The 16,701-nt window shown below is 42.9% G+C and overlaps 1 protein-coding gene across 1 annotated transcript in view; it reads right to left on the minus strand.

Annotated features, from left to right (window-relative positions):
- Nucleotides 1-16,701, minus strand: part of ryr2a (ryanodine receptor 2a (cardiac)) — a gene marked incomplete at its 5' end in the record, with an annotated part of 278,974 nt that overhangs the window by 165,546 nt on the left and 96,727 nt on the right. The window contains 5 exons of the mRNA XM_084078200.1: nucleotides 209-330; nucleotides 1,120-1,284; nucleotides 4,001-4,157; nucleotides 6,800-6,874; nucleotides 16,134-16,230. Of these exons, the coding sequence (XP_083934326.1) occupies nucleotides 209-330; nucleotides 1,120-1,284; nucleotides 4,001-4,157; nucleotides 6,800-6,874; nucleotides 16,134-16,230 (616 nt within the window). The remainder of the gene's footprint in view (nucleotides 1-208; nucleotides 331-1,119; nucleotides 1,285-4,000; nucleotides 4,158-6,799; nucleotides 6,875-16,133; nucleotides 16,231-16,701) is intronic.

Genomic DNA, 16,701 nt, shown 5'->3' on the forward strand with positions numbered 1-16,701 from the left:
GTAATTGGAATAGTAATTTGGGGCATATCATTCATCATAATGGGTACAGAGCTGCAATAAGCTTAATATTCCGTCACACAGCAGGTCTATGCGTGCGTGCCTGCATGCGCGCGCTTGTGTGCGTGTGTGCGTGTGTGTGTGTGTGTATTTGTGTGTGTGTGTGTGCGTGTGCGTGTGTGTGTGTATGTGTGCGTATATAATAAATCACCTGATAAAGCGGTTGAACAGGAAGACAGTGCTGCGTATGACACGGGCGGTACGGCTCTCCTCATGCTGGGATCGAGACAGCGTCAGTCCATCGTCCATGTGCCCCTCGTGATGCATGATGGCCTGGAACAACATCACGGTAATCATTCAGTCTCCACTCCTTTGGAGAATCGTATTAGTCACTGTACATTTTGCACATGCAAAATGTGTCCTCTGCATTGGGGGGCAGTGGGCAATATTAGTACAGTTAGGTTTAAGTGCCTTGCTCAGGGACATACAGTATAGACACCCAGCCACCCATTCAGCCATGACAACCCTCATGAAGAACATTTAATTACAAAATAGCAAGGACTCCTTCTCTCTTTTTGGTTAACATTTAAGTGGTCCTTATCTACAGTATCAGTTGACCGACACAATTAAAAATACAATACATGAACAAAAAACTAATTCATACCATTTCCACAAAGGCAGGAGACATCCTACAATGTTATCCATACACTTAAAGCTACATGCTTCATTACATTGTGGTGTACAGCAGTGGTTCTCAACCTGTGGGTCGGGACCCCCAGGGGCGTCCCACCAGGATTTTGGGGTGGTCCCCAGATGACAGTGAAGTGACAATTTAAGGACTTCTTTAATACCCCCAAAAAATTACCATAACAGCATCAAACGTAATCAACAAACTATAGTATAAAAACTGGTTAAACATTGGCCAAATTGTCAAATGATATAAGAAAGAGGCAAAACATTTCAAAATAGCCGATCAAAATAGCTCACAACGCCTCGCAAAGTTGTGAGCTTGTAGATCTGCTATTTCCACAATATTTATCTGGGGGGGTCCCCAGTTCAAATAGGATTATTATGGGGGGTCACGGCCTGAAAAGGTTGAGAACCAGCACAGTATAGTTTTACCTTCCTCTGAACGCCACCCATGCGGGCACACTTGGCGTCCACAGCCTGGTACGTGAGCCACAGAAAGGTGTCCACGTGTTGGATGTAACACAGCGAGTCGCCGTACTTAATATCAGGGACGCCCATCCCGTCCACCTCCTTCTTCAGACCAGAGTCTAGCTTCTCCTACGGGGGGGGGGGGGGGGGGGGAAACGATGTGGGATGTACAGGTGAGGACGTGAAATTGTAAAATAGACATTGCAGCTTAATTTATGCTCCATTGAACGAGCGCGTCCGCTTGCCAAAAACAACCAATCCGCGAGCTAACAACGTGTCGCAGCGGCAGCTTGTAGATTGGTTCTTTTTGGAAAGCGACACCACGGTATTATGGAGCATAAATTAGTGTTCGGTGATTTAAAGGACTTGCATCTTGATCGTGAATCAACGTGAAGTGCATTCCACTGGCGTCGGAGCAAATGTCACATCTTTGAAATGGACTACAGGGTACTTCTACACACAAGTGCGATGTATACACCTTCTAATGCTGACAGTCCCTTGTTGAAATGACTGCATAAATGCTGAATGGACAGCATTTATATGCAGCTTTTTCTAGTGTCTCTGGCCACTCAAAGGTGCTTTACAATGTACTTCACACTCACCCACTCACACACATTACGCGCTTATGCGGTACAGGTTCACCCATAAATACACCACAACGCACACAAATTATGTTTAGGCGGCATATTCACCCATTCACAAACACCACACAAACATAACACGTTTATGTGGTACAGATTCGCCCATTCACATGCTTACTGCACTGCAGTTGTGCATTACAGCATGTGTTAAAGGAGACACACCATGAATTTAAAAAAAATATTTGATATTTAATATCATATGGTGTATGTCCCTCAAACCATTTTCAAAAGGTTTGAGCCTAAATCAACACTCAGATATACTCATCCCAAGTCAATTCTCTCAGGCTTATAAAGCGCTTTCAGCTGCAATACCAAAACGTCCAGTTGGCTAGGGGGGTGCTGTACTGCGGTACTGAGCAATTCTGTCTGTCAAAATACATGGGCAGAAACTTTGGTGAGGTAAGCAAACTTGCCATTCTGAGATGGCCTGTTCAGACACGCCCATTCTGAAAATCTCTGAAATGAGAATGAATGACTGAATGTTAAAAGAAAATATTTTTTGGGGTACAAGAGACACCGGAGACCACGCAAGGCACCAACCTGTGTCAGTGCTCATTGGACACTATAGGAGGAGACAGGGATCAAACCAGAAACCTTCCAGCTCCCAGACGGCTGCTCTACTGCACCTCCTGAGTCACTGTCGCCCCATAAATGCCGCCAGTGATTTATTTTCTGATTGATATCCAACTTTCATAAGCTCAAGGGCAGACAGGTAGAAATGGTTTATTCTGACAGATATAGCAAAAGAAAGAATGGGAAATTCCAATTCGAATGGAAAACTATATTGTCCATGCTTGCTAGCTGGTACACCTAAATCAAATGTACCCACAGCTGACTATTAATTTAGTAAGCCATGTTATCAGCCATATGTATTAAGGGTCCATAGAAATCAACATGGATATAGAGAACTACTGTATTTGGGTGGGTTGCTAAAGCAGAGCAGCTTTGAAATGAATTCAACAGTAATTGCACTTACAATCTGGACTCGGTGGCTACCAACTTTTCTTTCCCCACTGCTCTACCTCTCCTGCCCTCGCAGACTTTGGATAATGTTTGTTGTCAACGTTCGGCCGAGTCAGCGGGAGAAGCCGTCGGCCGTGTGACACAGCGGCGCTATTTGCCACCGCTGACACGGGGCAGTCACCCTGTGCCACATCTCGTTGGCTCAGATGAAGACGGATGGCTGCCTTTTAACCGCAGGGCGAGAGTAGTCAGAGTATAGTGCTATTGACCCTGTCTTCTGTAGGCCGTCTGTCAGCCCGGCCCGTCAATCACTCGGTTTGGTCACACCATTATTGACCTCGGTCGCACCGCGAATTCTTTAAGTCCAATCTCACCGTCTCAGTCGTTGTCCTTTTCCATTCCGCTCTTATTTATTTATTTCAGTCTGCATCCACAGGATTTCTCTCTCTCTCTCTCTCTTTCTTGCTCATTCTGCCTTTACACTTATTCCACCATTTTCGGTATTGTTCCGTCCATCTCTCCCTCTGCTCAGGTTGTATACATGTCAGTGGTGGAAAGTAACTAAGTATACTTACTTAAGTACTGTAGCCTACTTAAGTACAATTTTGAGGTATTTTTACTTTACTGGAGTATTTCTAATTTCCAGTACTTTTACTTGTACTCTGCAAATATTGTAATTTTACTCCACTACAATTATTTGAAAAGTTTAGTTACTAGTTACTTTGTAGGTTTTGATTATTATTACAAAACATAGATTACCCACTTCCGCCCTATATACATCTTGGCCATTTGAAAACAGCCGATCTACAAGCTCACAATGCGCCACGATGCGACGCATTGTGAGCTTGTAGATCTGCTATTTTCAAAAGATTTGTATACATTTGAAAACTTGAGAAATGGGACATGCTGCACAATGAGTACTTTCTACTTTTGGTACTTTAAGTACATATTGATACCAATACGTTGATACTTTTACTCAAGTAAATTTTGAATTCCAGACATTTACTTGTAACAGAGTACTTTTACATTGCAGTATGGACCCTTACAGGTCTGTAATCCTCACAGTATACACTCTCAGAGTTGAATTAACACTGAGGATTTCACAGTGATTTATTGGGGTTCCGGAGATGAAATAAAGGTATTAAATGGGGGTCCGCGGCCTAGACCCTGGCCTATAGAGCATATCAAACTGGGGGTCCTTGAAATTCAAAAGGCTGAGAATCACTGGAGTGGATTATTACCTTAGAGGACCTGAAGCAGAATGCTGTAGACTTGACGTCAGCCTTCTCCTTGTCCTTCAGTATCAGTGACCTGTCCTCCATCATGCTCAGATATTTCCCTGTTGTGACATGTCTGAGCCTGAACGGCTGGCCCCAACGCGTATGACTTCCACTCCACCTTCACACACACACACACACACACACACACACACACACACACACACACACACACACACACACACACACACACACACACACACACACACACACACACACACACACACACAGACAGACAGACAGACAGACAGACAGACAGAGAGAGAGAGAGAGAAAAAACATGAATTAATACAATGAATATAATATGAGGAATAAACACATGGTCATATACCTGAGCACCGCTAGGGATATACAACAGTACATAAGATGACACAAGAGTAACTAGAACAGCACAGTGCAAGTAACAATGGAAAATAAATAAATAAATAGAAAAATGTGGTCCTCGGAGCAGGCCGGGTTGCCTACCCAGGGCCCGCCAACTTTGGAAGGCAGTCTTAGGCAATCTTAGCCAGTTGGAATGGGATCTGAAAAATCTGACTCATACATGTTGCTCACATGAGCCCAGAGATAATGGGTTCCGATTTCTGTGAGTTTTGGAGAAAATCTGTAGGAGTAGCAGCAAAATGTGTGAATGGCGCTGCATTCATGATGTGTGGCATTTTGTGCAAAACATTTTGTGCCACCCCCACAAACTTTGGAAGCCAGTCATAGCCAATCGGAATGGAATATGAGAAATGTGACAGGTACGTCTTGATCACATGACTACAGAGATGTATACCAATTTGAGTGAGGTTTTGGACAAAATCTGTAGAAGTACAGTAGTAACAAAAAATGGTGGCGCTATAACAGGCTGATTTGAAAAAGAATTGGGTGGAGAATCTTCCTTGGACTACTGGGAGCGTGCGTGCAAAGTTTCCCGCCGGTCGATCCAGCGGTGTGTAGCATGTCGTGCAAAACGGGGCCCTCCAGCAAACTTTGAAAGCCAATCGTAGTCAATCAGCATAGAATCCAAAAAATGCAACTGCATTGACCTCATGACCTAAAGTATGGTTCAAGAGTTACAGGCCAAAGCGTGAATCAGCCTGTTATAGCGCCACCATGTGGCCGATTTGAAAAATGTAGGGTGGCATTTCTTCCTTGGCCTAATGGGAATGTGCGTGCAAAGTTTCATGGCAATCGGACACTGCATTCATGATTTGAGGCATTTTGTTCAAAACCTAGTAGCCAATCTTAGCCAATCAGGATGGAATATGAACAATCTGACTGATCCATCTGTCAATATATAGGAGTAATATAAAAAAAAGGTTTTAAAAAAATCGGCCTCCTGTGGCACTATAACAGGCCGATGTGAAACGTTTGGGGCAGAAGTTTTTACTTGGCCTCCAGGGAGTGTGCATGCAAAGTTTTGCGCCGATCGGTCCAACAGTGCCGGAGACTAGCTGCTAATAGTCTGGGAGGCATTGCCTCGGAGTTTGGACGGCGGGGGCGCGGCCACTGCGTTGTGATTCAAATCAACAGCCAATGAAGAAAAGGGGGCGGGATCCACATGCAGTGGGTGCTGCATCTAAATAGGATCGACGGGAAGCAATTTCCCCTTGAGAAAGTTCGGCCGCCATTGTTGTGTACTGCTGTTTGCCTCTCGTCTGACTTTTTAGACGAGTTGCACAGCTCCAGACCGGTAAGAGGCGTGTCCGCTCAGATTCAGAGCGTAAATTACATCCCGCCCACAAATCCCAGGGCTCTGGCCCAGAAGTTCCTCGCCGATCCGGCGAAAACTTCTGGGAACTCAGATTAAGCTGCTAACAAATGGATGGACGGACACATGGACAGACAGGAGTGTAAACATAGTCTCGGCCATGCCATCGGCCTGGCGGAGATAACAACATAATAATAGTAAAACATAATATGTCTGCTCAGTAATCAGTAATAACAACAAAGGAGCAACTCTCTTCTTTTAAAAAATCAGCTAAAATACCAGCAGAATACCAGCAGACAACATAATAAAAATGTAAAAAGAAAATACCTATATAATATACACAGTACATATACCACTGAAATACAACTGTGTGTGTATGTGTGTATGTGTGTATGTGTGCGCGCGCGCGTGAAGCATGTGCGTGCATGTGTGCTTGGCGTGCGTGTGTGTGTGCTTACGTCTACCACACAGTAACCTCTTTTCTTTAGCTCACAGTGTCAAACAAATGCTTGTGGGAAGTGCTAGTTATGGCTGGCATTGTTGCTAAGTGACTACTTTGCACCCACATGATGTGCGGCTGCTAAAAGTTGAATTATTTTTTAACGTCTTGCATTCTGCCCTGTGCACAAAAAAGACAAACATGGAGCACTCTGAGCACTGCAAGGAATGTGGAACAGTACATGAGAGGACGCTAACGTAACTAGAACAACACGGTGCAAGTAATGGGACGAGTAGTTTCACTAACTACAGCCATGAGTTGTGTCTCTTTTGGTCCAATTAAACTTCAGCTGCCATGTGGGGGTAATTTCACTACAGCCCCATACTGTCAATTTGACCGAACGCTGCAGCTATAGAAGGATATTTAAATTTATACGGGAAAGCACCAGTCTTATTAAAAATGTATGGCTGAATCTGACAGGTGCTAAACCATAGGGATAGGAAATGTATAAGTTACCAGAGTGTGTCAGTGAACAATTATAATTACAAGAAGAAGAAAGAATGTGCAACATAAATTCCAAATGGTATATAATGAGTGTATGCGCACGCGCTCGTGTTTGTGTACTTACGCAACCCGTAGCGTCTCCAGTCTCCATAGAGACCTGGCATGGATGGACACTGCTCCCCCTTCATAGTGCACCATCCTGTGACAGGAAACAACAGTAACATGTTAAAAACTGAGCCAACTAAGCCCATAAACCTTTAGCTCAGTCACCAAAAGTGCAATTTACAATACAAGGCTTTTCCTTGACTTTGAGATATCGATATTCTCAACAACATTACCTAAAAAAGCTTCAGGACCGGAGGGTGTTTCCATAAACACAAAATGACCAAATACACAGTATCAAAGTATGACATTGTGTTTTTTACATTGTTCTCTTTTTCTATTTGGTTGGCTTGAAGGCCAAGTTGAAGATGGGCTTACCCTAAAAAACAAGCACACACATGCGTACCTTAGCAACCATAGCATCCCTATTCTAGGGGGAACATTCTGAGAAAATAACCTACTGTATACAAGCTCACAAAGTGTCTTGTTGCAAAGAGTTTTGTGTGTAGAGAGGGATACAAGGAGGGGGCCTATAGACCCCTGGGGGACTGTGGTCAACGAAGTATATAGGCTTTAAGTGGTTAAGGAAGCTTTGTAGGGGTTCTGTCATTTATTTTAGACGTCAGACTTCATTGTCCACAAAATTCCTTTCACACAGCAGCAAACAGTCACAGCAATACAACAATAACAACATACGGCAACACACAACAGTAAACACTCAGCCTGTTCAACGAGGCCTATTGTTTAAGGCAGATATGGCTGTGGGTATCAAGCTTTTCCCAAAGCAAGCCTTTCTGCACTTGACAGTTCAGTATCTTTGAGAATAGAGTGCTTTAAGCTTGCGGATAACTAATAGTCTTTGGTGGCTCTGTTTTTTGAGGGTCATTAATGTGATGGTTGAAGCTCAGTCCAGTGCCATTGTACAGCTTTCAGCTATTTGAACTGTCTGGTTATTGATGGGAATGGGCTGTTGAGGTGAGGTGGGACCAATTATTCTTTCCTTTGTCTTGCTGATATTGAGGCAAAAATGGTTATCCTCACACTACAGGGTGAAATCAAGAGTGCAACCATGAGTGGTTGTCTGTGTGAAGGACAATAATTAAAACTAGAATCAACTTTATTGTCACAGCACATGATTACAGGTGTAAAAGACTAGGTTAAATTATTATTGTATTTATTTATTTATTTTGTGGGTGCTCGGGTGGCACAGTGGTAAAGTGCTTTTCCAGTGCCCACCACCACGGAGGTTGTGGGTTCGAATCCACCGTGGTGCATAATATTTGTCACTACACACAGGCTGGGGCCGCACCTGTCAGCAGGGAGTGTTGGGCGGGAGGAGTAGGACGAAGGCTCTACATCCTCCCCGTGGGGGCTCCTCACTTGCAGGTGAGTAGGATACAACAAGGATACACAAGCAGTGACAACACACAAACATGACAAAATATGTGTGGGGTGGAATCAATTGGCAAAACGACTAAATTAGGGAGAAAAGGAGGTAAAAGGCTAAATGTATATACTGTATATATATATATATATATATATATATATATATATATATATATATATATATATATATATATATATTTATTGTGTGTGTGTGTGTGTGTGTGTGTGTGTGTGTGTGTGTGTGTGTGTGTGTGTGTGTGTGTGTGTGCAAACTCTCAACATTGCAGTTGCAGAAGAGTTACAGTAGGAATAGCAAAAGAGAATAGAGAGGAAAGGAACACAGAACAAGTCAAATAACTTGAAGTCACAGTTAAATCAAATATACAAAGTCATGACTAAAGAAAACCATAGCAATAGTATCGCGTCACCATCTTGTGTGCATTATATCAACTGTAAGTAACTATATCCATAACTGACAGTGTTAGTGCCGAAAAGACTATGGTTATCTGAGTTTTTGAGGTAGGTAATAGTGGCCGATGGACTGGTGTTGTCATTGATGTAAAGTGTGTAGCGAAATGGGCTCAACACACATCCCTGGCTGCTGTGCTCCGGTTAAGTGGTGAGTGCAGTTGATGTGGTCATGCTCACACACACGCACAGCTTGCAGTATGTCATTGAGAAAATTGTGGTGTTAAGAGCAGAGCTAACTCCACAAAGAGGATCCTGAATTGGGGAATCCACATGCTGGAGGTGTGTAGCATGCCAGCCACAGCGTCCTCTGTGCCCCTCTTAGCCTTAGAGGCAAATTGGAAGGGAACCCCTGCTTATCCTGTATTTTCTAGTTAGAGTGGTTTTGTTTCATTATTTTGGTCTTGGGAGTCCCTGATGCCTTATTTGCTTCCATTTCTGCAGCAACTTGGTTTAATCATGTTTCTGCTAATAAATGGTATTCAGTGTTAGTCTAAGTTTAATCTCTCAAGAACAGATCCATTGCTGCGCTTGAATCTGTCGGTAGCCGTGTTGACAACCCGTGCGCATTGGCTACAATGGGCATGCCATCAGATCAGGATGCAGCTGCAGGCCGCGCTTTACCCAATCAAATGTAGTGGGCGGGATTTACGTGTGTGCCGTTCATTCCCCACTAGAAACAAACCGAAACTCATTTAACAATAGCATCCTCGAAGCCGACAAAACCACGGAAAGTAACATTTTAAATTGCTCTTTCATCATAGAAACAAGTGGGCTTATAACCAAAACGATCCATGTTCTTTGGGAGAAGTGGTGTTAGTGTTCCGTGAAGAAATATTGTTAGTGGGAATGAAAACATAGTCGCTATACTGCCTCCCCCTGGTCAGCCGGGGCGCCTGATGGAGGGGAAGGGAACTGGTTGGAATAACGTGTTCCTTCCACGCGCTACGTCCAACCGGGGAAACTCCCCCCTGTCAGTTGACAAGAAGGTCAGTTGGCTCTCATGCATTGAAGGAGGCATGAGCTCGGCCCTGGCCTCCCTAGGCTGGTGGGGGGAGTGTAGTGCCCAGGATCACTTAGCAAATTGGCACCGGGTGAAAAAAGGGGTTACAAAATCGAGGGATAAAAATTATAGAAAACATAGTCGCACCACCGGAAGTGAAAGGCTGAAGGCAGACCAAAACCCCAGTTAGTTTGGAATCCTCATCGATGACATCATTGGCAGGCGGGTTTCCGAACTGTCCATAGCCCATCAGCGAGACACAAAGTGATTGTGCCATCTTATAATGTTAGGAGCGATTACATGAAGATAAGGTTGAAAATGTGTTAAGTGCTCCTTTAATTGTATCAGCAGCCTGTTCCATTTTTGCAACTAAGGTTTTGTGTAAACATGTTACAGTATGTTGCTACCTGTGTTCGCCTACTGTACATTAAAGAAAGGTCGTAACATAAGTGGGGTCTCGTATAGCTCAGTTTAGTTTGGAAGGTATTTTAATGAATAATCCTACTAATCCTAATCCTACAGAGTTGAAGGAAAGATGACCTATGTGTAATCGCTGCATATTATGATATCTCTCCGTCTTTGCTTAAGCGGGAGTTAAAGTCTATCATTCAGAAACACAAAAGATGTGTTTCTCTTAGCAGGTCCAGAGCTGACGACCCCCAGCAGATGATCCTGAAGCTGCTGCTACCGGGGTGGTCGAGTCCTCTCACCGCCGCTGAACCACCTCCCTCGTTGCCACGGATTGAGTCATTCTTCTCCTTTGTCTAATAGGGAGCGCCCGCTTAAAGGTGTGCTTAGCCTGTCTTGAACTTGACGGACAAAGAACTAGCACGTAAAAAAAAGACCTAGAGATCCAGCTAAACTGCCGTAAGCTGAAACAGCTGCGATGAAAATCCGCCAGGTTGAGTTGTAGTCTCAAAAGAGGGATACTGAACCTTCTGCTGTGTTCCCTCCTTCACCTTCAACTCCTCCAGCATTCTACTGTATGTAAGCAATCGAGTATCAAGAATCAAGAGGGGTTTAATTGTCACACATACAGGTACAAGCAGCGAAATGTTGCTGGGAGATGTTCAGCAAAGACTGTACCGATTTCAAACTCGGCGTGCGCTGTGCGTAGTCACAGTGGACCCGGGGGAGTGAGAAGTCGGCCGGATCAACGAATCCCCAAAAAATATTGATAAAGCCGCAAATCCCCTTATACTGTATAGTGGATCCTAATGTCGTCACTATGATGTCATTGTACTGACGTCATATACTGGCTAAAAGTCCACATTTGAGCCCCACAGCCCCCTCTTCTCCTGTTAGGATATAACACTTAATTAATACCCAGGAGGGGGTGGAATTCAGGAACAGGCCTGTAAAAAATGGCCTAGATCAAAAGGGGGAGGAAGCACTGCAAGAGCTATGCTGCTGCCCATAAAAGGGACACAGACAGATACAGAAATCTATATGGGCGTAAAAGGGACACAGACAGACAGACAGACAGACAGACACAATGGGTACTCTGACAACGGGTACAGCGGGTATTTCATAACTGGGTGGGGCATGTATTTCCAACTTGCATCGTTCCCTAATTGCATAGTAAATCTAGTAAATATAATGACAAAAACGCCAGATAGAACGGCAAGAACATGGTCCCTGCATTCCAGGAAAGTGAAGTGGAAGCCTTCATTGCAGTGGAACGTACTGCTGCTGCCCTGCATTGGCACAAGGACGTCTGGCCTCCACTACTGCAGTGCAAGTTGGTTGTTTAAGGCACGAGAGGCTTGTGCAGCCCTCGCTATTGAGGACAGTCTTAAGCATGAAAAAGTTCAAAGTGACATACTTAGGGCTTATGAGCTGCCTTCCTGGTACCTGACGCATACAGACAGCTCGTTTGTTGCATGAGGAAGTCTCCTCCCCGAGCATTTGAGTCCTCTACAGAAAAGAGGATATTTTTTTGTTTCTATTATAGCGTGAATTGATGTCGAGGTGATTTTCTTTCATCTGTTTGTGAAAGAACTGAAGGCTTCAACACCAGGTAAAAAAGGTTGGATTGTTGCTCGACTGCATCATTAGAGAGAATATGTCTAGGCTCATATCTGAGAGAACACACACACGCACGCATTCACGCACACAGTATAGTCTTCAACAGCACCCATTCATTTTCCAACTACACTCAGCCAGTATGACAGACAAAAAAAAGTTATTATTAGAAAGAACCCTAAACGGTCTATTTGTGTTCTTTTTTACTCTCTCTGAGTTACTTTACTCTTCTGCTATCCATTTATGAAATGACTAAAATAAGGTAGTTAACACACTACAGAAAGGTGAACACAGGTACACACATTCAGGCTTGCACACACACCCACACGCTCACGTGTGTGCGTACGACACGTTACATACACGCTGACTAACAGAACGGAGCAGTGATGTAAGGAGGACACAGCGATTCTTATCAACATGCTGTAATCACATGGTTGTCTCCTCGGAGAGCGGGTGAAAACTGTAATTATTAATAGTCCTCCAATCCCAACTTATGGGATGTGGCTCTACCGTACGTGACTATACAGAGGAGAGCTCATTCTGTCGTCAGGAGCCCATCCCTCCGGGCCACAGCCCCCTCTTCCTCTCCAGTAGGATAGGAGGATAACACTTTATTAATACCCGGGAGGGGGTGGAATTCAGGAACAGGCCTGTATAATAATGGCCTAGATCAAAAGGGGGAGGAATCACTGCAAGAGCTAGATAGAGCGAGCAAAAAGTTTTAGAATAAAGGTGACTTTAGTCATGAATTAGGAGGTACTGTGGAAGCAGGAGGAGGGAGAGAGAGGGGGAGAGAAAGAGAGAGAGAGGGGTGGAGGGAGGGAGGGGATTTGGATAAGAAGCCAGAAAGGCATGGGGAATGTAACAGATTGTCTACAACTAAATCACTTAAGCCCATATACTTTGTTATACAACAAATAACAGAAATAGCTGATCTACAAGTACTATGCTTTGGAAAATGTTTAAAAAGAAAACCAACTCAGCCTTCTGTTCTAGACCAGAGAACAGACTAGAGAACAGCCCTCGAGGGCTGGTAGCAGTTTCAACATATAGACCAATTATTTGTTTACCAACATTGAGACTGGATGCACAGGTGATTGTTTCATGCAATCAATTCTCAACCTGTTGTTTCGGGGTGCGCTGGTTTCAGCGCACCCCAACCCCCTCTTGTGTGTTTGCTAGTGCTGCGCGCCCTAGCAAGACCTGACAGAATGGGTTTCATTTGCAACCAGTATGACGCTTGCAACCAGTGTGACGACGTCTGTTAAGGGGTCTATTGCTTGTCTGTTTTATGGAACTATACTGTAGTTTAACATCATACACAAAGAATTGCTAACACACACGAAAAGAAAAAGAAACTATTAATATTGATATAAAACTATAATATAGTATTATAAAACCCATAATAATATTATTAGTACGGCATACTAATGTGATTCAATTGCATTCTTCTGTTTAACCTTTATATGCCCCCACTAGCTCAGAAAACAAATTACACAACGATATCACCAGGGGATTATGGTCCAATCTACAAGCACTGAGTAGGTGCATTAAATAAATCAACAATTGGTTGTGCCAGAATTTTCATCAAAATACTGTATATACAAACACCAAACTGAAGTACCGGTAATTGTTTTTGTAGCCAAGGAAGAACGATTAAAAGTGCTCAGCTTCAATTAGTAATGTTAAAAACCACAACACTAGCCAAAAACCTTGGTGTTGGATCAGATATGAATTTTAGCAGCCAAATTAATTACAAAGTTAGCGTACTATCACCTCAAGAATAATTATGTATATCAAAGATTAAAAAGCGCATGTCTCAGCAATATTTGTAAAAACGTACAAACACAAATTCATCAAAGACTCGACTACTAATAATTGACCACACAGCCGCAGTTTTTTCTTAGTTCTTTAGATTGACTTCACGTCTGTCAAAGAATAGATGACAAAATACTAGAGTTGGTTTATGAAGCATTGAATGGTTTTGTGCCAAAATAAATGTATGATCCCCGGAATCAAAACCAAGAGAATCAAAGCTGAAGACTTTTCTGTTTGCCGCTGTCTTTTACTGAGGATTATTTTATTATTATTAATTTCTTGTGCTGCAGGGTACATTTGTCTAACTTATCTGTTTTATTTTAGCTTATTATTATTTTTTATTCTTTTAACCCTGTAGCTTAATAACTATTTTCAGTTGCACTTCGAATTACCTTGTTGTTGAAATGAGCTATAGAAATAAACTTGCCTTGCATTCCCTTGCCAATAGAACCATTTATCAGGTGATACTGACCAATTGACGCAAGGTTTGACATTTTGACAGTCTGAGAATTCACCAGATTTGTGCAAACCACATACAAGTACAATCAAGGATGTGCTATATCCCACTGACACCATTGTAGTATGAATGGGTTATCGCTGCATTAAAAACTCTTAACATGGATATGAGCGAGCTATGAAAGGATGACAGAATGTGTGGCCTTTAGTTTTGGATAGTGGTAGTGCATGATACTTGTTATGGAGTAGAGAGAGACTTTGTTAATAATAAGATAAGGACTTCACTCATTCTACACTTGAAATATGGGTTATCAATATGTAAATGTGATAAGGATGTCACAACTCAATAGCCTTTGAAAAATATATAATTTTTCACATTTTGTATGAATGCTATTCAGATTAAGAATGAAAATGTCTCGATTCACATTGCAGAGGTGACTTTGGGGTAAAAGAGACCTTGAAGGAGGAACATAGTAATTTGATTTCCTGTGTGGCGTGCTGCTCTGTCCTTTCTGCCCCGCTGTGCTGTTGACCAATCACACTGAAGAAGATCGATGGTGTTTACACCTCACATTCAGCTGACACTCCATCAGTGGTGGAAATTTACTCAAGTACTGTATATACTCAAGTGCAATTTTGAGGTATTTGTACTTTACTTAGAATATTGTACTTTTACTCCACTACATTTATTTGAGCACTTTAGTTACTAGTTACTTTGTAGATTTTGATTACTATTACAAAACATACATTAGCCACTTCAGCCCTGTATATACTGTACATTTTGGCCATTTGAAAATAGCAGATCTACAAGCTCATAATGCGTCGCGATGCGACGCATTATGAGCTTGTAGATCTGCTATTTTCAAAAGATTTTTATACATTTGAAAACTTGAAATGGGACATTCTGCATGATGAGTACTTTTACTTTTGGTACTTTTGGTACATTTTGATGCCAATACTTTTGTACTAGGCTCTCTTATAGACAACTAGACCCATACAGATCCATGCAGTAAAAACAAAGAAAAAACAAACTACCAAAAATCCCTGAATAGATAGAGCAACAGCGTGTGGAGGAGAGTTGCAGTAACCAATCATCATTTCCCCACAGAGTTCAAATATCCTCCAATTGAACTAAGACCTTTTTTTTTAGGGTTAGGCTGAGCGCTGATTGTCTGTTTGACCACCAGGGCCAATCCATTCACAGCACCGACTCTTGATGATAGCCTCTACTGCTTCCATATTAACCCTCGTGCTCCGTCTCCTCAGCGTCAAGTCTCACCGTCTCTGTCTGGCAGTCTGCCTCTCTCTCCTTCTTCTCTGAATTTATATTGTATGATGTAAAAAATAAAAGAAAAAAGTTTCTTTCAATCACATGAACCCTTGCATCCTATTCTGTCATAACAGACGAACAGTCTGCGAAAATAGGCAATCTAATGTGTCGCCAATGTGACGCATTGTGAGTTTGTAGATTAGCAATTTTCGGCAAAGACATTTGGTGCAGAGGGGAAAAAGGAGGGGACCAAGTACAGACCCTAGGGGACCTCGGTCAACATTATATAACTAGATTTTCAAATAAAAAATCAATCAATCAATCAATCAATCAATCAATCAATCAATCAATCAACCTCTCTCTCTCTCTCTCTCTCTACTAGTCTCAGATCTCGACTGACCTAGCCTGGTTCCAGACCATAGACCCCGCCTCTCTCTCTCTCTCTCTCTCTCTCTCTCTCTCTCTCTCTGAATTTATATTGTGTGTTGTTAAAAAATAAAAGTTTCTTTCAATCACATGAACCCTAGCATCCCTATTCTGGACATGTCATAACAGGCGAACAGTCTGGGAAAATAGGCAATCTAATGCGTCGCCAACGTGCCCCATTGTGAGTTTGTAGATTAGCTATTTTCGGCAAAGACATTTGGTGTAGAGGGAAAAAAGGAGGGGACCAAGCACAGACCCTACGGGGACCTCGGTCAACATTATATACAGTAGTTCAAGTAGTTAATGTATATTTAAGTGACTAATTTCTTCAGTCTTGTCCGTGTTGTCTATTGCCCAGCACAACAGGGACAACAATGGAAATACGTCATCATGACTTGATTTTCAAATAAAAAAACAATCAATCAATCAGCCTCTCTCTCTCTCTCTCTCTCTCTCTCTCTCTCTCCTCCTGTCCTCCCCTACTAGTCTCAGATCTCCACTGACCTCCTCTGCTCCTCTCCGTGCTCCGCAGACGGAACGGCCAGACACTCGTCCATGTGACCGTGGAGAAGTCGCAGTACGTCTCCTCCAATCAGATAACCTGTCGGTCACGAGGAGCGGTGGGGAGAGAGAGAGAGAGAGAGAGAGAGAGAGATGGTGCTTTTGGTGCTACATAAAATACAACAACAAGGAAAACACTATAATCAAAGAAGAGAAGCAGCATTAAGAAAAATAACAGTTTGTCATTTGGTCCTCCTAGCACGTAAGGTTGACGGTGCTGTGTGCAAGGTTCTTACACATCGTTATAAACATCTATTTACATGTACAGTATGTGGACAGTATGTGTGTGTAAAAGCTGTAAAGTGACCCGTGCCAGTGTCACTGCCACTGCATCTGACCCCAGGCAGGCAGGCGGGGGAGAGGGACAGAGGGGAGAGAAGTGATGAAAAGGGAAAAGATATGTTGTAGGGCAAGAGTGAGGTGAGGAAAGAGAGACAGACAGATAGAGAGGTCAAACATGTAAGCGAAAGAGATGAAAGAGATAGGAGTAGGACTAGGGTGAATGGGAGAA

The sequence above is a fragment of the Gymnoscopelus microlampas genome (genome assembly GCF_963454915.1).
Source record: "Gymnoscopelus microlampas genome assembly, chromosome: 14".
In the NCBI taxonomy this organism is placed as follows: domain Eukaryota; kingdom Metazoa; phylum Chordata; class Actinopteri; order Myctophiformes; family Myctophidae; genus Gymnoscopelus; species Gymnoscopelus microlampas.